The sequence below is a fragment of the Siniperca chuatsi genome, linkage group LG7 (genome assembly GCF_020085105.1).
Source record: "Siniperca chuatsi isolate FFG_IHB_CAS linkage group LG7, ASM2008510v1, whole genome shotgun sequence".
Classification (NCBI taxonomy): Eukaryota; Metazoa; Chordata; class Actinopteri; order Centrarchiformes; family Sinipercidae; genus Siniperca; species Siniperca chuatsi.
Window position 1 is genome coordinate 17,611,980 of NC_058048.1, and position 26,058 is coordinate 17,638,037.

General features: G+C 42.5%; 1 protein-coding gene across 4 annotated transcripts in view; it reads left to right on the forward strand.

The window, feature by feature from the left end:
• The window catches only part of sik2b (salt-inducible kinase 2b), a 46,508-nt gene extending 21,205 nt beyond the window's left edge, over positions 1-25,303 (forward strand). For 2 of the 4 annotated variants that reach the window (XM_044203802.1, XM_044203806.1), the window contains 12 exons: positions 160-321; positions 8,602-8,726; positions 9,186-9,309; positions 12,506-12,732; positions 13,602-13,754; positions 14,221-14,379; positions 16,105-16,336; positions 16,452-16,745; positions 18,480-18,637; positions 19,440-19,553; positions 19,701-19,789; positions 20,426-25,303. In XM_044203802.1, coding sequence (XP_044059737.1) covers positions 160-321; positions 8,602-8,726; positions 9,186-9,309; positions 12,506-12,732; positions 13,602-13,754; positions 14,221-14,379; positions 16,105-16,336; positions 16,452-16,745; positions 18,480-18,637; positions 19,440-19,553; positions 19,701-19,789; positions 20,426-21,092 — 2,504 coding nt within the window. In that variant the 3' untranslated portion in view covers positions 21,093-25,303. The remainder of the gene's footprint in view (positions 1-159; positions 322-8,601; positions 8,727-9,185; positions 9,310-12,505; positions 12,733-13,601; positions 13,755-14,220; positions 14,380-16,104; positions 16,337-16,451; positions 16,746-18,479; positions 18,638-19,439; positions 19,554-19,700; positions 19,790-20,425) is intronic. The other 2 variants (XM_044203803.1, XM_044203804.1) reach the window with 2 other exon arrangements.
• The last annotated feature ends 755 nt before the right edge of the window (positions 25,304-26,058 follow it).

The following is a 26,058-nucleotide window of genomic DNA, read 5'->3' on the forward strand; positions in this document are numbered from 1 at the left end:
AATGCATTCTTTTCAACTGTACAAAGCGATACCTTATACTGTATTTGTAAGGCCTGTATAGTCATGTTATATAAGTCAATGTAAAAAATCTGCATATACTTCTAACATGACACATCACCTCTCTCCACTGTCTTTGTTTCTCTCTCTCTCTGGCTGCAGACTACCTGGCAAAGCATGGCCGTCTCAGTGAGCTAGAGGCCAGGAGGAAGTTCTGGCAGATCCTGTCAGCGGTGGAGTATTGTCACAACCGCAACATCGTCCACAGGGACCTGAAGGCGGAGAATCTGCTGCTGGATGGCCACATGAACATCAAGATTGCAGGTACCATAACAACGTAGTGCAGGAGGACCCATAAACTCATTTATGGATGAGAAATACAGGATGTCTCTGCATGGAATCATTTAGTTTTGATGCATTGCCTGCCATGATCTCAGTGCCGGTGTAGTTCAGAAATGTCTTAACTACCTGCCCAGGCCATTTGCACAGTGTTGAGAAGTGGTCTGCGGTTGCTTGCCAGATAGCTGTTGGCTGAAAGATGCCACGGCAGACATCTTAAAACCTCAGCAAGAATCCAAAGACTTGTACCACCTTATCAAAACTGATGATCAGGGGAGATAAAAAAAAAAAAATCCCTCCCCAGTGACCCCTAGCTTTAATTTTGAGGAAGAAACGTTAAAGATAGGGGACAAAAAGAGGAACAGACCCAGTGTCAGAGATTTGAGACTAAGCTGGAGGTCTGTAGTACAAGCTTCAAAGTGTGATTATTAACCAACTGGCATTTAGAGCTAGCTAGTGAGAATGTCACCCTACCGCTGTTTTCCAGAGTGGAGGAGGGGTTGGCTGGGGGGGAGGAAAGAGTTTGGGTTTAATTGGAGGGAGAGGATGTGATAATATGAACTGGCTACTTTGGAGACAGAGTGGCAGATGAGAGGATGAAGGAAGAATGATAAGGAGCAGCGCATAGCAGGGTGCTCTTTCAGAACATCGTCTCATAGCAGCTGAGATGATGTTCTGAAAGAGGCCAAGGTTTATCTTATCCTCATTCAGAGCTGATACTAGAATCCATCTAAGGTGAGCTGATGTGAAAGGATACCAGACACACTGAGTATGAATGTGTGCTCCAGGGAAAATGGCCTCTTGTCCTCAAAGACTTCATATCATGGACTCTAAATAGTAGAATAAAATCATTGTTTATTGGTCTGATAATTGTTACTTCATGGGGGGGAAATGACAGATGAGCATCCCAGTTAATCCTAATACAAGTCATGGCCAGTGTTCAGTGGCTTTTATTTTTTCTAAAAGGTAGAAAGTCAGATAAGGACAGAATTAGACAGAACTAACACAATAACTGATAGAGAACCGAGTGTTTCACCTGCATGATTACTCTCATCATCCTGTCCACTGTTTCTCAGAAGGGTCCAAGATGATAACGTGGAGATGTTATTACAGCAGTAATTTTCACAAACATGTCTGACTCACAGCCGATTGTCCGTACGGCAGATTAGATTTGAAGCAGGAAAACAATGAACAGAACATTACCTGGCTTGTGATTAGAGAAAACGTCTCTGGGGAGGACATCAGCAGCAAGGTACATTCTGTACTTCTTTTACCCACAGCATGCTCTGATAAGTTTGGTAGACGGTATATGACGTTCAGACAAGTAAACGTATCAGATTTGAACTGCACATGAGAAAGACAGTCCTCACTTCGAATGTCCTTTCTGCATTAGTAAGATTGGTGTCAGTTTAAATCGGCCATCCATTCAACCATGGTGAAAGAGAGGTGAATATTTCCTTTTCTGTTTGTGTTCATGCTGGGCTAATCTGCATCTAGAGCTGCATCTAATAGTTATTTTCATTATCAATTAATCTTTTGATTATTTTTAGACCTTAAAGGTACCCTGTGGTGTTTTCTTGTAAACAAACAAGTTATGTTTACAGTCAGTGTTACTCACCAAAACGCACTGTGTATCCTTGAGATTTAATAAAGTGATGAATGCATTACCTTCCTCATAAAACATTTGCAAAGCTGATTTTTCTTAGAAGTTTGAAACCTGCGTTGTTTCGTCGTGTTTACTAGCAAGCAGTCTTCTTCTTTCCTGCCTTTGCTGGCGCATTGCTGCATATCTTCGCACATTACCGCCATCTGTAGATCAGTGGAATAGTGTGACATTGGCAGGACTGTATCACGACGTGTGTGCATATGACAAAAAAAAGGGGACCCACTCATAACAAGACAGATGCATTGCAAATTGGGCAGGGCTGCAACTAACAACAGTAATGATTGATTGAAAGTTACGGATATTTCATAAAGTTCAATGTGCAATGTGCTGTGGCCCCCCATTGTCATTCTTTTCAACTGTACAAAGTGATACCTTTAAACTGTGTTTGAAAGGCCTGTAGAGTTATGTTATATAAGTCAATGTAAAATATTATCCACGTATACTAACATGACACATCACCTCTCTCCACTGTCTTTGTTTCTCTCTCTCTCTGGCTGCAGACTACCTGGCAAAGCAGGTGTTGCATCATTTTAGTTTATAATATGCTTTAGTGGTGCATACAGAATTAAAAAAAAAAAAATCATTTTAAATTACCATTAACTACCTGGAGCCTTTGGGCCCATTGTGGGTCTGTTGCCCCTGGGCAGTTGCCCACTCAGTCCCTTTGGTAATCCAGCCTTGCCGACCATCTGTTTACAATGATATAAAACAATGATATAAAACAGGTAAAAGGAGCAAATCCTCACATTTGTGAACCTGGCACCCATGAATGTTTGGCATTTTTGCTTGATGAATGACTTAAACCAGGGGATTTTCAAAGTCTGAGGCTGCGGGCCTCCCCTCAGACAAAGAAAAAGGCACTTACTTGCTTAGTTTCGCTCAATTCCTGGATGCCTATGGGATCATGATTATGTTATTTGATCCCATATACACTCAACAATTGAGCCAAGATAGCCTAATATTGCTGTTTGACTGAACTTCAGACTACGACACATACATTAAAAATGGTCTGTCCTAAGGCATTTTTTAGTTTCTGACTCTGGGTCAATTTCCAAAAACTACTGTATCTCTGAACTATCTCTTTAACCAAATCACACACATTTAGGATATTCTATGTGATCTCCTTTTGATAACTAATGTAATAACTAATGTAATATTTCTCTAAGCCTGAAACAGTTTGGAGCCCCCCCGGCAAGGCCCGCCTCCCTCTTTGAAAACCTCTGACTTTAGCAGTTAATTGATTATTTAAAAAGTTTACTGTTTCTTGACTAATCATCTAATCGTTTCAGCACTAAGCTGAATATGCATGTCCAGAGTACCTATGCTTCTGGGTTTTTCCCGCAGTCCAGTGATGTCTCCCTGCTTTCTAAAGGCCACCTGTGGTTAATCTGTATGCAGCTTAACCAGGTAGCGGTCAGTCAAAGAAAGGTCATGCTCATGGTGGCTGCAGAGGAGAGGGGAACAGTAGCAGCAGGGGGTGTCCTTCATGTTTTCACTTCAAACAGCCTCTTTACATTCAAGTTGACAGATTGAAGGGGATGAAAATAGAGGAGAAATAACAAAAACAAAAGCGAGTTGCTAGATCAGAGGAGGATAGGAGGCAGCCTTTGTGGCTTAGCAGGAATATATATATTCCATGTTTTGGGTTGTGTTGAGTTTCTATGGTCACAAAAAAACACATGTCTAGGAACCACTTTCAAAAACAAAATCCGATATGTCATACATTGTCTCACATCACCAAACTGTTAACAGGCATTTAAAGCTTCATTAACTATTTTTTGTATTTTTTTAAGGTTGAAACCATCCACAGAGTGATGTCATTGAAAGTGCACCAAAGGTGTTTCATGCTCAATTAAATGATGTAGAAAGTATAAACAATCTCCAGATTGGATACCTCTTGGAGAAATAATTTCTAATTACTTTTTGTATACACATTGGATTCTATAGTAACCGAAATATATGGAAGCCATTAAGTTGTTGTTGTTTTTTTTGCCTTGTAGATACAGGCACAAGTGAAATAGTTAAAACTACAGTGAAAAGCAAGCAACAAACTAGTAAATAACTTCTGTTAGAAGTACAAAACAGCTTTTCCTCTGGGGGGAAAAAGTGTTATTTTTAAAGGGCGGCGACGCTGGAAATGAAACAGCAGCGTGAGGAGTTGTGCCTCAGCACGAACAATATGACGATATACAATATACTGTGAAACAATATAGATAGAGATTTGTCTGCTGTTGTGTCTTCTTCCTAGTAACTATTCCTTTATGATCTCTCATTATATTGGGTTATTGTGGTGTATGTTTCAAATCAGTGAGCAGGATTGTTTTCTGGCTTTATTTGATTTAGAGGATTTTTGTGTACAATTTGTTGTAGGATCTTGATATGTCAGGTATTCAATTTATTGAATTACCCTACCCTTAAGCAAACACTCCCATTGAGCTTCAAAGTCTATTCTTGACCTTGGAAACAGCATCTCACAGAAGAATCTCACCCCAAGGTCCTACTCCGGTATTTGGGTTTAACGCTCAAAAACTCAGCTAATCTGCTTCATCAGGACTGTGTGGATTTGCTTTGGTGATTGATCAGATTTGATTGACAGTGACAAAACAACCCATCAAACATGATCAGATTCTGATTCAAATGTTGCTAAATCTTGATTGGTACTCAGAGGTACATGACATCACTTTTCCAAACCAGTTAGAAGAGCACAGAGAAAAACACCCACAGATATCTCTCATGTGAAATGTTCATGTTGGACTCAAAATAGGTTTTCAGGGCCTTTTTAAATCTCTAAACAGTCATCCATGTCAATCTGTAAACGGCTTGTCTGATGAATGTCTGACAAAATCATAATGTACCATATTGATGTTGCTCACTCCTAGCAAGCATTATAACCAAATATCTACTAAATTTAAGACTGCAGTGAAAATTGTTCAAAGGTAAGGTAATCATTTAAGGCAAGGCTATGTAAATAGCAGCCACTGGGCAACGGGCCAAATGCTTCTCCTTCGGTATTTCTCCTTAACTGCTCATCCAAACAACTTCACATTCGACACTGCACTTCATTGGATCCCGAGCAATACACCTGCCAGGAGTATTGCCCAGGACACAATTAGGGATGGGCATTTCAAGCAAAAATAGCGTTCAACTTAATGGCGAACGTGAGATAAACAACTGGCTGCTGTTATTGCTAACAACTAGCTATTTGGGAGCAGGCTATTTCCAGGAACAAAAGCGTTCATTTCGAAAGTTACATCGCTGTGTTTGAGTTTAATGAGAGACAATGGCAAACTTACATCTCCGGTCTCTCTTTCTTCATCTGTTCTTGAATGTACTGTAGCCATTTTTATACATCCATGACTGTAGCAAGCGACGGAGAGTGAGATGTACCCAGCATGCCTTTCATGGGGGAAACAGTTTATTAACTGTCCCCCCACGGGGTCCCCTCTCAATACACTACACAGTGTGTACTAATAAATATCTCCTGTAGACCTCAAGAGCTCGCACTCAACACTGCACTCCCTGGGGTTCAAAGCAAAAGCCAAGTGTGAAGTTATTTGGGTGAACGGTTGTCGAGATATGCGAAGGACGAACATACTGACAGAAAGACAGACGGAGATTCCTTCCTTTATAATTAGATTAGCCACCATAAGCTACTGGCCATACCAGACCAAATAAGGGTGTATCGGAACTGAGTGTATTGAATTGAAAGTTTGCGTTTTATTGCTTATGAATTCAACTTTCATTCAATTCAACAAGGAGGAATAATTTGTTACATCTTTTTTCAAAAGTTACATAGTCTCACTTTAAACAGTGAAATGTCCTTTTTCATAAGAGTGAAAGAGGGTTAGGGTTTGGGAACCTGAAGCATATGAGGAGAAAGACAAAAAGATTTTAGGTGATTAGTGTGAGAGAAAAGACGAGAAGGCACGAGAGGAGAAAGAGTGAATCCAGGGCAGTGTGTCCTGAGCTGCAGCCATGACTATATCAATGCTCATACCTTATTAGAAATGACATATTTTTGACTGCGGCATGATGACATCACTCATACACGCGTCACATCCACACACAGTTGTATAAGCCGTTAGCTGGAGTGTGTTCCAGTGTGACATGTTGAGGCTAATATTATGCTAATACTGTTGTGCGCGACACACACACTCCCCCACCCTTCTTGCTGAGCGATGAGTGCTGTTAGTAGCCTGCAGCGCACCGGAGCATTTGACGTCAACCAGTCTGCTCAGTATTCAGCTCCATGAAATGGGTCACAGCTTCTGACGATAAACCCAACTGCACTGCTCCGCTCTGCTGTGCCTGCATCTCACATCGCACCTTCACAGCAGCATCAGACAGTAAACATACTTGTAATAAACCCCACTGTGGCTTTACCCTCCATTTTATTTCAACCACACCTGCCGCTACCTGCACTGCAGTAATTAGATGGATTGAATACATGCACTCACATACACAGTGTCAAACCTGCTATTTCCTTTTCTATTGGGAGTTTGCGCTGTCCTAATCTCTCACACCTGATTCCTACATGTATTTTCCAGTAAACTAGAATTTCCTGCACCTTTTCTTTTCTGTACAGTCAAAATACAGCATGCAGTCTAGAGTCTGCATCATTGTCGTCATCCACGTCTCCATTTTTTCGAGCATTTTGCCTTCATTTAAAAGCGGACAGTAGAGGGGAGAGAGAGTTGGGGAGTGTCATACAACAGGTCCCCAGCAACGTTGCAATCACAGTATATGGTATACCTCTAAACCATTAGCCCTCCAGACGCCCACACACCCTACATTTTAGTGCTGAAACAAATAGTAAATTAAACAATTAGTCAATAGACAGAAAATAAGCATAATAATTTCTGTCATTTATCAAGGAGAAATGACTACTATCGTCACTTCCAGCTTCTTAAATTTGAGGATTGGCTGCTTTTCTCTGTTTTATACACTCAGTTGCTAGTTTATTAGGTACACCTAGCTAAAACTATTGCAGTCTAATACAACAGTCCTGCAATAAATCCTCCCTTCATGAAGGTTAGTATGTTCAGTTTGTGTTGAAACTGTTTTAGAGAGGTGTTAATCGTTTTGGAGGATGTAGTTTATGGTGCTGCTGAACTGTATTGCATTTTACTGACAAGTGTTTCTATTATTTTGTCCACCCCATTCATGTCAACAAGGGTAGGCTAAATAACAGAAACACTTCTCTGTATGACGCAATACAGTTCAACAGCACCACGAACTACATCCTCCAAAATGATCATAAAGTTGAATCAACAAAATAATTCTAAAACAAAATAATCTACAGATTAATTGATAACATGAAGTTGTTAGATGCAGCCCAACGCAATGTGAGATGATGTGTTTGTGTGTGTCTCTCTTTGTGTGTGTGAACCCACATCACCTTCAGCCCCATTATGTAAGCCAGATTTTTTTATCAGTGTTATTTACTTGTTTTGCAATACATCTTTTTTTTGTTTTGTTTATGTAACTGTTTCGAATTGTGGAAAAGGGGTGGGGTTGGAGGGTTAAGTGAGCCTGACTGTCTGCTCCTGTAGCTGTCAGGTCCCATGACAGCATCTCAGGGTCCCAACTTACAAAGCATGGAATTATTTTCCTTGTCTATTATCTGTCGATGCACTTTTTTAAAATGTATCAGTTAATAATATAGACTATAAAATGTTTAAAGATAACCAGTGCCCGTCACGAGTTGAAGAGATGCGATTTACAATGATAATGAGGCAGAGAAAACTATAAAATCTTCATATCTGAGAAGCTACACCATCAAATGTTGGATTCTTTTCTTGATAAATTACTTAAAATTATGAATCAATTATCAAAATAGTGATCAATGAATTTTCTGTCAATGCACTAATGGATTAATCATCTCAGCACCAGAAGTAAACACTGGTAGCAGGTCTTGTAAAACCAAACAAAAACAGGAGACAAAGGATTATTTACTGGAGAAGGTTTGAGAAAGAGGGAGGGCAAATGATACAAACTAATAGAAAAAAAGGGGCCGCCTGAGTAATTGCAGGCACGCTAGTTGGCTCAGTGTGATTTGGCAGAAATTACTGCAGCTTTTAGTTGGATTTTAATGAAAGGCAGACGTGAACTTCTCAGCATTTTGTGAGTGTAAGTTAGACTTCTCTGTCTTGTTCCTCTGAAGATTCAAATCCGAGCAATGCGAACCAATAAGAGCACAACATTAATGACCTCATGTCAGTCTCCAGGGGAAGTTACCTCATACAAAGGCCCATTTCCTCAACATACAAATATGTGGATCACATATTACATTATGCAAAACGTGCAGACCCTATGGAGATACTTATAAACTCTCACATAACCAACCTTTGTTCTGGACATTTTCTTTGTACAGTTTGACCAATTCAACCACTTCATACTGTAGATATTCACCATGTACCTACTCTGCTCTTTTTACAGTCACATGTAATACTTTCAGTTAGAGGTTCAGCCTTTTTGCAGAATGTGTACAGCAAATTTTGGAAAGGCCTTTACAGTTTTAACAAACTTTAATATTTGAAATTATCTGTACTTTTCCTCCCAATCCACCCACCACCCTCTTGGTGTTTTTCCCTGTGTAGATTTTGGATTTGGGAACTTCTTCCAGCCCGGGGAACCTCTGGCCACGTGGTGTGGCAGCCCGCCCTATGCTGCTCCAGAGGTCTTTGAGGGCCAACAGTATGAGGGCCCACAGCTGGACATCTGGGTAAGATGAGTGATTGCTTGAAGTAGACAATTGCGACACATAATTTTGAATAATGTCTTCCAAATACAATGAAACATACATTGAATTTACATGTCAATCTCTGTCGATCTCTTTCCTTGAGTGCAATTTTGTTTAACATTTACTTTACTAAGCCACATGAAATCAGCTGATGCAATTCATTTTTGAGAATTACTATATATCTAACAATGGAAACAAAGTATTGACGATTCAGTCGGCAGCTGTTGTTCTTGTCATATGGTGGTGATTTCCCAACCACAGTTTGTAGCCTGCTGTATATCGCAATTATTTACCATATTTCTATGTGTTTGTGTTTCTATGTGTGTGAAGGACCATGCATTTGTGTGAACAGTATGTTACAAGTCCAGACACCTCTGATTGATTAATCTACTGATTGTTCCAAGCTCCTGCCCTGACCTTGTTCTCTGCATCTGTTCACAGAGTATGGGGGTGGTGCTATATGTGCTGGTGTGTGGTGCGTTGCCCTTCGATGGGCCCACACTGCCTGTGCTTCGACAAAGAGTCCTAGAAGGAAGGTTTCGCATCCCCTACTTCATGACTGAAGGTAAGAAGAGACTCTCTGGGATATTAAACACAACAGGAGACTATGCCAACTCCCACCCCCCAGTACCTCACATTCCTGTAAATTTACATGCATGTGGTGTATTTGTGAGAGGACACTGCCGCTCAGATGAATAGATCACACTTTCCCATTTGAGTCACCATACTGTTAAATGTTCGCTGGCAGACTCTCTTGTGGCTGCAACCAGTCGGGGTCATTTCATTAACAAGAGAGCATTACGCTCATTTGAAGGAGATACAGTAGGAGACACTCTGTCATTGTCCTCTGTAATGTGTGTACGTGCATCAGTGTGTATGTGCATGCACGCAGGCTGCAGAGTGAGACAGGTTGGCTAACTGTCTCAAAGCAGCCCTGCTGTTAGCGGCTGTGCTAGCTAGCTGGGAGCAGATTAAGTCCAGAGCTGGAGCTGTTTATGTAACCTGGGGAAGAGCCAATGAGGCCTTCCAGCAGCTTTCCTGTCTGTCTCTCTGAGGAGACTCTGCCTGTCTGTCTGTTTGTATGTCTGACTGACTAATGCTTCTCTGTCTGTGAGACATCTTCCTTCCCGTCTGTGCCCCTGTCTGTTTCTCTATAGCCCATCTGCAGGTCTGTGGCACTTTCTCCACAGGGGGTGTGGTGAGAGAGTCGACCAGATTTCTTTTTTTTTTCTTCTTTTTTTTCTTTTTTTTCTGTTCAGGACCTTGAAACAATTAAGACGTAAGGGGAATGTAGGAGTGTAATGTCAGCTCCGTGGCCAAACTGACACTCAAACCCACCTCCCCACCCCCAATCCAGCCCCTGTTCCTGAACAAGGAGAACAGAGTGTGCTAATTTCTTCATCCAGAAACAGTCCCATCTCATCTCCTCTTAACGGCCAACACTGTGGTACACAGCACAGCCTAGCACCATACACTAAACTCTCACTAGAACATCTCATCACTGTGAACGGTGTGGTCTACCGCCAACTTAGTGACTTAATAACTACAGTAGATGTTGTCTTTTGTCGCCCCTGCTGTTGCATATTGCACAGAATAGCCTAGATTCATGTTATACAGTTTGTGTCCTTTATCTGTGCATGGCATTTGCAACTGAAACTGCAGGTCAAAGCTTCAACCGTTGTTTTCTTGATTAATCGATAAATCATTTTGTCTACAAAATGTCAGAATATTGTAAAAAAAAAAAAAAAAAAGTCAAAGGTGATGTCCTCAAATTGCTTGTTTTGTCAGACCATCCCAAAGATATAACTGAAAAGGCAGCACATGTTTGGAATTTTTTGCTTTGATTAGTTTCCTGTTGTTAAACAAATTGATTTATCTGCTGATTGGTTCAGAACGAATTGACTCCCATTTGAAAATAAAAATACACACATTGCATGCAGCCTTTCACCTTGTGAATCTCAGCTGCTTGTGTTGCTGCTTGTGGCATTTTTTTTCTTCTGTCTTACGTTGCAGCAGTACAGCTAGCCAATCACAACCCACACTGAAACAAAACAGGGTGTTGTTTTTGAAATTCATGTGAAATCTGGTGACGTTTGAAAGCTTTGAATTGCAGTTTGTGTTGCATTTCATTCATAAATGTCTGTATGTAGGACTATGCTCGCTGTTCACAGCCATGCATAATGGTTGCATTTTATATATTATGGTTATAGTCTGTTATTTTTAAACTCTTGTGTCTAATGAAATCAATAAAATAGATAACATAAAGTCAGCCTCAGTACTTACTCTCTGCTCTTCAACTTCTCACAACAGAGTGCTGTTCTTCTTCATTGGGGGAGTTGGTGTAACTCTACACCACTGGGACATTGCAAGTGTTAACTGGGAAGGTTCTGTGATTAAGTCATGGTGGTGTAACGTACTGGCTAAGAACAGTGTGTCAATCAATCAGCCAGCCAGCCGGCCAACCGGTTGTGCAATGTCGGCCCCTTTACATAGTCCAACCTTCCCTGGTGGTTAGTAGCTATGAAAAATGTGCTCAGCTTTAACTGTTGCTATAAACACAGCTGTAGCAACGAGCAGAGCCTGAGTAACTTCTGGGTCAAACAAATTGTACTGTATTGTATTTGAAGCAGGTTGTAACTTAGCAGCAGCATAAGCTGCTAAGATGACACAGCATGAGGTACAAGTGCAGTGAAGGGCACACTGGTTATGCACATAATGGGGAAAAAATTGAGTTGGCTGAACCACCAGGTACGAGGTAGAAAAAATGTGATGTAAGCAGATGTTAGTAGAACACAGGGCAACTGGGAAGAATGTAAAACAGGGAGTTAATGTTGGCAGCCAGGTCCTTGGGCTTATGAACTGCTGAAGTCTCTCTCCTAACTCTGTGACAGAAGCCAGGATATCTGTGGACACTGGTAGAGCAAGAGAATAAGGTGACCTGAAAAAGGTTGCTAATGTGTGTAGAAAATTAACTTTTTGAAAACTCTAAAATTGCTAAAAGTTTAATAATATTTACCAAAAATGACTGATCTGTGAAGTGTCATGTGAAGTGCTGTACCTCTAAAGTGTCCAAAGTGGAAGAATTTTAAAATCTACTTTAAAAAAGAGAACAATTTTAGTCACTTTAGCACAGCACATGAGTCATCATTTCAATAAGAATGAAAACTCAAGAAGAGATCATTAATTTCAAAAACATATTCCAGTAAAGAAATTATTAAAGATCAAGGAAATAATGACCAACTGCAGGGCCTGTTTGTTGAAAACATACCTGTTTTTGCGTGATGCCATAGCAGCAGGGTATATGGGTAAAGATGCCGTGTGGCGGGCAGGAATGCAGTGCAGGCAGTAGGGGTGCAGGCAGGCCAAAGCGGCACAGCCAGGGGAACTGTAATCCTGTTAAGAACCCAGCTGTGTCTGACGTCAAACTCATCTAGCCACTAACTAGAGGTGAGGAGCTCTCATTAGGAGGGGAGCAAAGTAGAAAAGAGTGTGGACACGCTATTCAGAAATGACGGCAGAGGAAACTAAGAAAAGAATTGAGCAGATTTTAAGCTCCTAAATTTAATTTCTGCCCCACTTCATTTGGGATACGTTGACGAAGACATGACGCTTTGTGGCTTCATTATAGCAAGAAGTGCTCGGTGTTATTTAACATAAACAACCTCTTCCTTTGTAATAAATTAATAAGTGGTGATCTAAAATATGAAAGGCCATAAAAACTTTCTCACATCCTCTATTAATCTTCTTTCCACCCCTTGCAGACTGTGAGCACCTGATCCGCAGGATGTTGGTCTTGGACCCATCAAAGCGTCTGTCTGTGGCCCAGATCAAGGAGCACAAGTGGATGGCCCTGTACGTTCCCGTACAGAGGCCTGTTCTGTACCAGCAGCCTCTGTCTGCTGAGGGCGAGGCGGGTGTGGGAGAGTACAGTGAACAGATCCTTCGCCTGATGCACAGCCTTGGCATTGACCAGCACAAGACAATAGAGGTGAGGACTGATCTGCTGGGAGGAGTTCGCTTTATTTATTCAACAGGGGTGTGAAGGGGTGAGGTTTAAAGGTCAGAGCTTCAGACTGTGAAGGAGATAAGTGACAGCAGATGTGCATCACAATACACACCGAAAACAGAATTTTCTTGTATAGCGCCTTTCTAGTCTTCCAACCACTCAAAAAACTTCACACTACATATCCCATTCACCCCATTCACACATTGATGGCCAAGGAAATGGGGAAAAGTAACAAGGTACATTTACTCGAGTACTGTATTCAAGTACAACTTGTACTTTACTTGAGTATGTGTATTTTATCCCACTTTTACACTACTACTACTTCACTACATTTCAGAGGCAAATATTGTACATTTATTTGACTGCTATAGTTACTAGTTTCTTAATAATTGATTAAGAGTTTACACAGAAAACACCTGTTTAGTTAGCTGCGTCATTAAAATGCTGGTTACATGTTAAAGCAGCAGCAATAATAATCCACAGACAAAGCGCTTTGAGGGCATTCTGTTCATTATTGCATGGTATAAATAAAAGGTAGAATAGTACCATCATTTTAAATGTATTTTATCTGAATACAATATATATCTACTTCATTGAACACATCTGTTGTTCAAGTATTTCTTCACCCACTGAAGTCTTTTCAAGCTCTGTCTCAGTGTAATGAAGAAGCTGGCTCTATTTATTGTACTTTAGCTGCTGCAATAACCCAATTTCACACTGGGAAAAGAAATAAAGAATTATCTCAGCAAATCTTAAGAGCCGTCACAGTTAAGTCATCCAAAATGGAGGGCGTTCTTCAGTAATAACTTAAATTACAGACGCTGCCATTTATGTTGTCTGTCATCCTCCAGTCTCTGCAGAACAAAAGCTACAACCACTTTGCTGCTATCTACTACCTGCTGGTGGAGCGGCTCAAGGCCCATCGCTGCAGCTTCCCCGTTGAACAGCGGCTCGACGCTCGCCAGCGACGGCCCAGCACCATCGCCGAACAGACTGTCGTCAAGGTAGCCACATGGTGACGAGGGGGGGTTCTGAATAATGTGTACAGCGATTACCATCCAAACCTCCCTGATCAAAGCTCAATTATTCACACCTGCACCCAGGAACAAACAGTCGGACAGACACGGCCCATTCATTTATTTATCCAGCCAGGTTCTGTCTTCACCTGCTCTCTGCCAGTCTTTTCCGCCCAGCCTTGATCTTAATGTCTCCCTCAGCTACATTATTCATTATTTTCTTTTCTTTGCCTACTGTCTCTTCTTAGCGACAGTGCAATTTCTCTTTCATTTCCCTCACCATCTAGGATCTGGCCTTTGTGTCTCTTTTGGATTATCAAGTGAAATTTACAGCAGCTCAATTTTGTCATAATTGCATTATTAACAAGGATGTTAAGTATTGGCAATGAATTGGAGAAGGTTTTTGATGTAATGTCAAAGTCTCTCTCCGTCTCTGTTTTCTCCGTCTCTGCAGTCGACCAGTGGTTCAGCCCAGGTGGGTATGCTCCCGCAGGGCGTTCGTCTGTTGCGCCCCCCTGCTGTGCCCCAAGCCTCCTCCGATGCTTTCACCTTCCCCCAGACTGCATGTCCCCTGGAGCAGAATTTCATGGTGGAGGACGTCAACACGCCCAAAGTAGGTCCAATACCAGTTAAATCAGGCTGAGGCTTAAGGGACATGAGTGTCTTTTTGTTTGTGTGTTCATCCACTGTCCTCAAATGAGAGCTCACTCACATCCGGCTTTTTGGTTATGGATGTTATTACGGTCATCATCAGCTTGTGCAAGTATGTCCCAAAAAATTATCCCGATAAGCTTGACAGTGAATCGCTTTGATAAGCATACCCACTCACTGTGAATCAGAAATGTCTGTGCGCACTTATGACGCGTGTGTGTGTGTGTGTGTGTGTGTGTGTGTGCGCGTGCGTGCGTGCGCGCGTGCGTGCGTGTGTCAGACTCCTTTGAGGTTTCGAGCGTTGCATTGCCCCATCAACCTGCCAGAGTGCAGCTGACTTGTTCTCTTATGTAAGAACTCAGCCAGCACTCACATCAGACAGGACAGCTGCCTGTCCTGCACGGCTTCTAGACACACACACACACACACACACACACACACACACAGTGCTCTCCCTCAGTCTCTGTTTATCTGTGCCAGCCAGCAACCTTTTCCTCCAGGCCTGTTGTTGAGCTGACCGACTATTAAATAACACAGACACCAGTGGTCTTAGTTGACGGCCCCTCACACCTGCAGGGCTACAAACACACGCACACACATTCAGTATCTTTAAGATTTCTTTTCCATCCCACCCCCTCTCCTGGCTCCAATACATAGTGATGTGCATGTTATTTTTGTGTGTGTGTGTGTGTGTGTGCATGCACTGTGTGTGCCTGTGGTAAGCAGAACAGAGCAGAGAGAGACAGAGTGCGCGTTATCTACGTGAATGGAGCCTGGTTATGTAAGTGGCCCTGTGATGATGATGTGACCTAATGCAAAGCTGAGTGAACACACATGGACAGGAAGCTGCTGCGCTGCAGTGATCTCGCCGCTGTGACCTCCTACCCATCAGCCAACAGCTCATCTTTTCTTTTTTAGTTTTTGGCTCTCCTGTTCTTTTGCCGTTTTTCTTTTCCATTTAGCTTCTTCTCTCTCGCCTCTTCTTCATCCTTTAACTTCACTCCTTTTATGACCCCCACCCTTTTCCATCATCTATTTCTTAATGTCGTTTTCCCTTCTTGTCCTGTATGTGTGTGTGTGTTTGTCGTTTGAGTATCCCAGCACACTACAGAAAGCAGATGGGGAATTGGGCAAAGTTGCTCTTTCTTGGCCAACACCAGGCTTTCCGGTTTCTGCGGCCACTCATGCAGATGATCTTTGTCTGTGTGTGTCTGTGTGTCTGTGTGTGTGTGTGTGTGTGTGCATGTAAATTTATGTCTGTGTGTGTGTCAGTCACACAGCACTTTCAGTCAAAGCTCACTTCCTGGCCCTGCATTCCTTTATCCCCACCCTCCACCTTTAGGCTAACACACACAGGCCTGCATGCTGTAACAAACACACACACACTCCCAGTATAAGACCAACTGTGGTGAGTGGAGGGAAAACAGAAGGAGGAGAGGAACTAATGGAGCCCTCATTCTCAGTATGGTGGTCGCCTTTTTGTATTAAAGTGGTCTGGTGCAAATGATGGATTTTGTGTGTGTTTGCTTGTGTGTGTATGCACCCTTTTGTGTGTTTAACATGCCTGATTTGACTAACAATGTGTCCTGGTTCCTTCAGTGTGGAGCTGTTTTCTTTCTGGCACAGTCAATTTTGAATGTGTAGTTATCGTTCTCTTTTTCTGTCTCTTTACCCCCCCCCCATCTAGGTGAACGGCTGCCTGCTGGACCCCCTGCCTCCCCCCACTGTCCTCCGCAAGTCCTCCACCTCGTCGCCTAGCAACATGATGGAGACGTCAATCGATGAGGGCATTGAGACTGAGGAACCTGACACAGAGGATGATCCGCCCCACCTGCTCTCGGCCTATCAGACAGCTCGGTTCGGCCAGCGGCGACACACCCTCTCTGAGGTGACCAACCAGCCAGGGCCTTCGAACCAAGGTAAAATGTCACCTGATCAAACACCTTTAGACTCTGTCACATGCATCTAATGCTAAAATAAAGCTGTTTTTCTGGATCACTTCCTTGAAACTGAATTTTAAAAATTGCCCCCCAGGTAAATTATTCACTCTAGGCCACAACCCCTCCATGGGTAGCGTGGACTCAGACATCGGCTATGACATGGGCTCCATGCACAGCGACCTCGGTCTGCTGGAGGATCCCCCCTCTCTCAGTGACGTGGTACCGGCCAACAGCTCTGCCCCCGGCGTCACCCCTACACCTTTTATGAGCGCTCGGCCCGCCAACCCAGCAATGGCCGCCCTGACTTCCCAGCATAGGGAGGCGCACAATCGCTCCCCCATCAGCTTCAGAGAAGGACGCCGTGCCTCCGACACCTCCCTCACCCAAGGTCAGAACCACCAGTGTTAATTTGTCTTTTCTTTCCTCCATATGCATTCATACTTCTCTTTGGACCTTCTCTCAAATTACTCACTTCTTTGTATGCAGTACACTGACTTCATAATGGGTTAAGTGTCTTCCAAGCACTCCATTTTAGGGTCGACCCTAGAATACAAGTTTGAAATAATGAAAATGAAAATAATCTGGGGATGGGGAGTTAGAAAGAAGTGATCTTACCAGACCTCTGTTGCCCGCTCCTCACCTCATCACTTGATGCTAGTGGCTCGAGGCTACATTAGCTACTACTAGCATAACACATCCAAATCCATGTCAGCGGTCATCCAGAAGAATGCATGGAATAAAAAAGACGATATCACTGGTTCTGCTGCATCAATTTTGATACTTTTTTTTAAAACTGTCCATCGTGAGTCTGGCTTCAATGTTATAGTAGTCCATAATGCAACAGTCACAAGACATTTTGACATCTCTTATCATCACTATACTATCCCTATTGCTCTATCTATACAGCTTGATGCTGCAAGTTCAGAAATGCTCTTGAGAGATTGCTGAAAGGCATTCTGTGACATAGAAAGTCACTTTCTGAAGTGGAAGAAAACAAGACAGGTTGCTGTCATATATAAGTGTCAGTTAAATGCCAGATCTGACACGTCTCCTTAAGTCCAGGCACTATGAGCTGCGGAGTTTGATGTATAAAGTGTCACAGTGCATATGTCCACAGAGCACTAGAGCACCAGTCAAGTCATTACACAGACGCAACACCCCTGCTGCAGCTGCTCCCTCACACCTTTCTACACACGCACACACACACTCACGTATATATGTATGTATACTGCCTTCCGGATAAAAGTGCCTCATTCCCACTCTGTCATTTGCTCCCCCTCCTCTTTTTCACACTTTTTTCCGTCTCTTCCTCCTCTCGCTTCCCTTCTCTCACCCTCTCCAGTCCCTCTTGACGACTACAACGGTGATGATTCACATTATGAATCACAGACAGATATTTGAAGGTTTCAGCCCACATACCTCTCTCTCTTCCCCCTTCTCTCTCTATCCATCTCTTTCACTCACTCTTCTTCTCCCTCTGTGCCGCTCATTCTCCGTCTTGCTTTTCTTTCTCTTATCAGTTTCAGTCTGTGGCAGGCAGGATTTGTCTCTACTCCACATCAAAGAGAAAAAGGAGCCAAAATATAAGAAGGAATGTCAAACAACCTCTATCTACCTCTCCATTTTTTCCCCTTTACAGCTACATTATTCTGTGCCTGATGGCACAGGTGATGTAAATGATATTTATTTATTTATTTTTCATAATCCTCTTTGGAGAATGTTGATGCCGTGGATTCTTTTGCGTCAGACTGCTGACTCTTGTTTTAAATAACTCCCACCATCACGGTGAGTCAGGTCCTGTCGTTCACAGCCACAACTCGTCACCACTGGATGGGTCTTATCAGAGCTACTTGCTGTTGCACACACATACAGATACTGTCAAATGTGCACACACAAACACACACCCACAGCGGCTGATGACGTACATCCAGTCACATTGTCAGTAGGGGTGATGAAAAGTGCCAACCGGTCAACCAGTTTGCAAACGTCAGTGAGGATTAAGTCTGACTCTCTAAGAGGATAGAGCCTCTGACATCCTGTTATGAAGAGAGATGTGATTCTGTAGATCAGCTGCAAGAATCAATACTGACTTTGTATTGTTTGGATTTGTTTGTGCTCTCAGGTCTGGTTGCATTTCGACAGCACCTCCAGAACTTGGCAAGGACCAAAGGCATCCTGGAACTGAACAAAGTCCAGATGCTGGTGGAGCAGATGGGCTCCGGGGAAGGGGCCGCCATGGGTCCCCTGGGACCACAGCACCACTTGCACAACCTCCTGGAGGTCAGTCCTACCACATAATTACACAAAAACACACACACACATCCTTCACTCAAACCCATTCGAGATCGTTCTCTTCCCAAACCCGTTCTCAGCCTCAGTCCCTCTACTATCCTCACCCCATGTTGGCCAGGGAAAAAAATAGGCACCCAGGCTGTTGTGTAACCCCAAGAGAGGCAGCCAACTGTGGCTTGTTTACTGTCTCCTGTTCCCCTGGAGCCTGGAGCCTGGAGCCTAGGCCAAAGTGAATGCAGCCATTGTTGAAGTCAGTCAGACTTAACCATAGTAGTGACTGGCACTCAATAGGCCCAAGCTGCAATCACACACAAAGACGGGCACACACACTGCAAAGGGAACCATTAGAGGAAAGATCCGAAGGCTTTCCTGTAAAAAAAAAAAACAACTACAACAAAAAAAACACAGTAAATCGTAGCACCAGACAAGATCTAGTCATTTTCCTTTTGTCCATCTCTCATAATGCAATAACGCAGCTCTTTGTTGGTTATGATGCTCGGGCCCCATCATCCTTTTAATTTGCTTTCATTTCATTTAACTACTGTGTAATCCCTGTGGTGCATTCCATTTAGAGAAAGGCATCTGGCTGATCAGTCACCACACAGGCATTTGGGCAGGAGACAGCATGGATAATCCAGTTAGACCACACGATGAAGCACCCAGACCCTGACACAGCTTTATTAACCGACAGCAGAGGGGATCTGGGATACGTGTGTCCATGTGCATCCGTGTACAAGTACATTAGCATTAACATCGCCTTTGTTCTAAAGCTTTATGTTTTTGATTGAAGGGTGAGGCATCCAAGCAGCAGGAGGGCCTAGCTTTATACCAAGGTGGGCCGCAGCCGCCTCTCCTGTCCCGCAGACAGAGTTTGGAGACACAATACCTCACTCATAGACTACAGGTACAGTCTAACACCAACTACACTCACTTATTATCACTATATTCAATGATAAACTGATTTTTACAAGTTTTAAACAGTTTGTAGCCAGTTACCATGGTAATTATCCTAAACACAGTCATCAATCCCAATCTCTCTTCTCCCCAAAAGGCCAACGTCTTGGCTAACAGTCCTGCTAGCTGCCAACTTTTCTGTAAGGAGACTCCTCGAAGTTTAGAGCAACAGCTGCAGGAACACAGGTACATTTATTTTATTTATTTTTTTCCATTTTATGAAATATTTTCAGTGTTTTTTCTCTTATGTTCATTTAGCTGGCGTGACCTTTCACTGCTGGAAGATTGTATTGTAGATTACAGAGCAAATAAGCATTTGCAATTGCATATAAATCCAAATAAACTCATAAACTTTTACTGTAGTACACCTACAAGAAAGGAATACCCAGGAATGAAACTGGAGCCACAATGACCTAGCCTGGTAATCAGACTGAAGTGCCATTTTGTTTAACGTCATCCATTCACCCTGACATTGTGTTCATGTTAGCTGCATTCTTGTTTTGCCCTAACCTTTGCCCCGTTCTTAAGCCACATTTGAAGAACAGGGCCCATGTCTATAGCGACACAACAAACAACAAATCTATTTGAATCGCTGAACAAATTGGTGAGGTGGGCAGCGATTCAGTGGTCTGGGACCAGGTTAACAATTACCTCCACATGTGCAAAACAAGCAGGAAATACCTGCTTATATATGTTTGAATTCAGCATTTTGGTTTCCCAATCCAATTTTCATAAAAAATTTTGCCCACAAGTGCTTATGCATACATTTTGCAAGCTTTTTGTTCTTACTTGTGTTGATTCAAATTGTTGTCTTGATCTAAGCAGGCTCTACTGCTCTCCCAACAGACTGAACCAGAAGAGGATGTACCTGCAACAGTCACAGGGCATGGGGCTGCAGGCCTACTTCAACCAGATGCAGATAGCTGAAGGATCCTACCCAACAGGCAGCCCTGCTCTGGACCCGGCAGCATCTCAAAGTTCCTCACAGGGCCCCCCCATGTCAGCTGCCCACCAGCCTCAGCCCCAGCAGCAGGGCAGTCCTCAGGCCTCACCTCCCTTCAGCCACCCCCACAGCCTGAGCCCCTTGATGGAACCGGGAGAGGGCCTGGCTTATGATCCCTACATGAGCCATCCCCACTACACCCAACACCTGCCCCCTGGATCTCACCTCCACCACCAGCTCCACCATACCCAGCCGCATGAAGCCTCTGCCAGCAGCCTGGGCTTCAGCTACCCTGCAGGCTGCGAGCAGCTGGTCCTGGGGCCTTCCACTGAGGTTCTTCACCTAGAGCAGTATGAGTTCCCGCTGGACCCCACCTCGCTGCCCCCGCCCGCTCCTGGAGACGCTGAGGCCAGAGCCATGGCCGGGATTTTGGCCGGCCCAGTGCAATCAGACGGCCTGGGCCTGCCTGAGCTGCAGACCTCCCTCCTGGACAGTGAGATGATGGAGACCGTGGACTCCCAGCATGGCTTCGTACTGGTCAACTAAAGCCAGCTGAGGGGGTTAATAGAAAGCAGTATTAAGCAATGAGAACCCACACTGCACTAAGCAGAGAGAATGGAGATATAAGTGGAGGCCACTAGCGTAGCAACAGGGAAGGAGAAGTGTTAATTTTTGCACGACTAATACAAACTTAATTTCTTAGTTGTGATGAACCTCAAACAACCTTTCTACCAAAATCCTCCCTTAGCCTACCTCCCTTTCTCCCTCTCCTCCTCTGTTCTCGTTCTCATCAGCTCTGTGAGGCAGGAACAGGTCCGATATGTGGCGCAATGTGAGCTTTCGCCGTGCTGACTTGGCAAGGCTGCCGTTGTCACGAACGTTGTGCCACCTGTGAGGACTGCGCCGTGCAGCCTGGCAGGATGCTGCACATCCTGGAGGCTGCCAGAGTGCAGCATTTCACCTAGAAATGGTTTGGAAGTGAACTAATTTAGGACTGACTGACAGGCAACCAGAAGGACAAGGCTGGCAATGCTTTTTGTATTTAAAATAGGACACCATCGACAACAATAGACTGGTTCTTAAAACACTTTTGTCCTTTTTTGTTAATTTCAGTAGATAACAACTGAACAAGAGAAAAAGGCCCTCATTTATCACGGTACCATGGATATCACCGCAAATTCAAGTGTTAAAAGTGTTTATTGTCCACTTTAAAGAAATTGTGTGACACACTAATGTGAGCACAAAGGCTAACATAATAATCATATTCATGAGTGCATAGGTTTCAACACTAACATATACAGTATTCCTCCAAAAAACAACAGGTAACTTTTGTCATTTGCCTAAACAAATACTTTAAACATGCCGATTGAAGCACTAGGTTGGTGAGGAATGCACCATTTGTTGAGCTTGTGCTACATCTGTGCTTTTAACAGCACTAAACTCTCTCCAAGCTATTTTTATAGTTAATTGACTAATGAAAATAATAGATGTAACACAATTCTGTAGCTGCAGTCTTATGTGTAGGCTATGTGAAATAAATAATACAGTTTCTTTGTTTTCTTCATGTTTTTTGAAACTTGTAACTACTGAAATTGATTTATTTCTTACACTACTGAACAGCTTTTCCACCTTTCCATCCGATTGCACACACCTGGCAAGTTTGATTATACTCAATAAGATGAGGATAATTACCAGTTTTTGCCGGTGAAACGGCCACTCGTCTATTTAACAGTTGAATTGTGGGTCATGTGTTTGCCTGATAAATGAGGGCTAATGTAATAAATGTGTGTTTGGTTGAGAAGTAGCGGTGTTAGACAGTCAATATTATTCTATTTTTGTGGCAATACTGAAGCAATATTAATCCTTGATGTTGAGGGATTATGAATGGAAGCCTCACCTGTACAGCCAACTCTGATTGGTTTCCGGGGACCTCTGAGTCGTCAGCAGTGACGTCACTTGAGCTGATGATGTAACCAGGAGATAATCAAACTCACTCACTCACTCTGGAAGTGCAGAGACAAGCCTGGAGAGAGAGAGAGAGAGAGTGTGTGTGTGTGTGTGTGTTTCATGTTCTTATATCCTGGTGGGGACTTTAACCTGAATGCATACTAACCTATGGGGACTTGTGTCACCGTAGGGACAAAAATTGAGGTCCCCATGGGTAGAGACTGCTTTTTGAGGGTTAAGACTTGGTTTTAGGGTACAGGTTACAGTTAGGTTAAGGTTAGGGTAAGGGTTAAGGTTAGGCATTTAGTTGTGATGGTTAAGGTTAAGGTAAGGGGCTAGGGAAAGCATTATGTCAATGACTGTACCCCACGGGGATAGTGAAACAAACGTGTGTGTTTGTGAGTATGTTTGAGTGTGATTGTTTGTTTGCACAATTCTTACTTCAAATTTTCTGCATCCATAACATTTGTCGTCATTACTGAGAGGAAAAAAACACTGCATTGACGTCTCCATTCAAAATAACAACAACTGTGTTTTTCCCTCAGTGCACAGTTGAAGCTTTTTGGTTAATTCTGGTTTACATCCTCAATGCTCCAGTCATGCCTCTGTGTTGTTTTAATGATGAATCGTGTTTATAATAATGGAACGACCCCTTAAAGATTCCTTGCATTAGATTTCATGAAAGAATGTTTCCTCTCTGACGTTGGGGCTGCTGTGAGACGAAGACCAGCAGAACGTCAGTCACCTGACACTGGATTTTGACTGCAGGCTCACCACCGACAGCAAGCCAGCAACAAGATGAGAGTTTTTTTGTTTTTGTTTTTACAGCACTTAGACTGTGTTCAATCTACTTGAAGCACACAGATGTATCTTCTCTGACAGATGATGATGATTTTTTTTTTTTTTTTAAAAACTACTTTTCATTGGAATAACAGGACAGCGAACATCAGAGGGTTGAGATAAGATTATTGGACAGTGACCATCTGCCAGACCACGTAACCTTCAGTGATATTGGGTTAAACTGTGGGAGTGTTTGAAGTCAGATTAGCCTTCAGACAAGACAGTCACCCTCAGTCTGCAGACTGGACTGAGCAGATATCTTAGAGTTCACAATCAGACTCTCGAGTACAGAGGTGGTTTGACTAGGAGTCTTTATAGTTGCAGTTAACAGTCTTAAATGATGGCTAGAAAATGTGGACCAACTGTGGTTGCAGTCCTGTGCAAGACTTAAAGGAAAAATCCACCCTAAAATGCTTTTAACACTGTTTTATAAAAGATTAGGCCTGCAACTAAAGATCAAATTATCTGCTGATTATTTTCTTGCTTAATCAATTAGTTGTTTAGTTGCTACAAAATAGTGAAAAATGCCCATCACAATTTCTCAGGCCCCAAGCTGACATATTCAAATGGCTTGTTTTGTCTAACAAACAGTCCAAAGATTAAGATTAAGATTAAGAAAACTGGCAAATTTCTGTCACTTTTCAGCACTTTTGCGTCACCGTTTTGCTCTCACATTTAACAGTCAAAAGGCAGAGATATTTGTAACTCCAGCAACAATGGCCTCAATAGACCAGAATACACTGCAGCCACAAGACGTTGCAAAACAGGTCTTGTGGTTGCATTAATAGTTCCACCCTAAAATTTACAAACTACTTTGTTAGCTGGATATGTTTATATGGTCATATGCCCACATTTTATTGACAGAAATAAGCTCACACCCAGTTTGTGGGTCATGTTGAAAATGTCCTTTTAGAAAAAGAAGGAACTCAAGTACAAGAGCATGAGGCAGGTTCAACATAAAATAACAATTCTGGAGTTTACATTAAATGGTCAATACAGGGCAGTATAAAGAGTATTAAAGGGTGGATTTGGCCTTTAAGTGAACATTTTGATGATTGTGTTCTTTCATTTTGTCAATGGTCAGGCTAGAACAGCCACAGGATGATCTGTGGAAGTAGAATACTGGAGCACTTTGACAACGAGGGGAAGAAGAGATGTAGCGAGAGAGGAGGAGGTGATTGTGGTGGAGGTGGAAAATGTTTGTATTGCTCTGCTGTTTCCTGGCAGATGAAACAAACCGCAATCTGTAGGAAACACCTTTTCTCCTCTCTCTTCCCCACCAATAATGGACACAAAACAAATGTTTCTTTCAAAGAAAGACCAGACACAGTAACACTTTATCTGATTGTTGATTTGAATCCAAAAAAAGTATCACTCTTCCGTTTACGATGAGTGTTTTTTGTACAAATTAGAGGTGTAGTGAATCTTCAGTGTGCGCTCAAGTTGCACCGAGGTGAATTTTGTGTTGAACGTGAAAAAGTGTTCAGTGTGCCTTTTACTTTTTTCAGTCTAAATTAAGATTTTGGATAGCGCCATTATTTCTGTTTGGACCCTTTTTGTCATTTATTTTATTATTACTTTTTTTCTTTTCGGTATTTTTTCTTCTTCCGAAAGTAAGTAGAGCCAGGTTTTACAAAGGTACAAAACCAAAGTCCCTCAGAAGTTTCCCTGTACGACCCACCGTGTGGAGTTTTGGAGCTTCTTTGTCAGCTTCTCTACAGTGCTTTTCTCTTGTTGGTCAATCAGTGTATGCCATTTAAAAGTATTATAGCAATATTTCTCTAGTTGAAGACTAAAAGTCATGAAGATTCTAGTGGACGTGTTTCCAAGTATCATAATTTCACCTCCTGCTGATAAAACAAAAACATCAATGTATCAATAGAAATCCAGTTTTATATTTACCTTCATTGATGTTGACCACACATAAGCTAACTTGCTGTTGAGATTAAAAAAGGTTTATTGAACATAAACAAAATATTGTTGGTCTTTTCTTTTGTGTTTTGAGTCCCATCAGTGTGTGTGTCGTGACACTACTTTAAAATGTCTGTTTGTGTTTATCCTGGTTATTGAAACATGGCTACAGAGCTGACACTTAAGTATTTTCTACCACACACTCTGCTATCTTCTCCAATCGAATTGTCCTCTAACTACAAACTGCAGCCGTCTGATAGCACCCCAGGGTTGCACGTTGTAGGCGTGGGTTAATGACCTGGAAAAATGAATCACACCAAGTACTTCATATAAACTGTTGAGTCATAGCTGCAGCTGAAATCATTTCAACCAGAACTAAAGCTCCCGAGGTGGTCAGTCCAGCAGGAGCTACAAGACTGGTTCTGTTGCATCATTTAAATATTTATATTCTCTAATGCTGAAATGAAACTACCAACAAAAACGTGTTGATAATGGGTTAATGCTGTCACAGTTGTAGTCATAAATGTGTTACATATTTCTTGTCATGACCTTAAATGAAATTAACTATACAAGATATGACAGATTTGTAGTTCTCCAGTTCTCCAGTCACAACAAAAGAAGAAAAAAAAGTACCTGGATTTTATGGAAGTATTAAAAAGATAATATGTTTGCGTATCAGTAAATGACAGCGTACCTGGACAGAATTACCCTGAGGCAGTAAATTCTACCCATCTGGTCTGACTAATGGGTGAGAAGACAAAAGAAGAAAATGTACTAAAGCCTTTTCAAGTCAAACTGCATACACAAAACAATG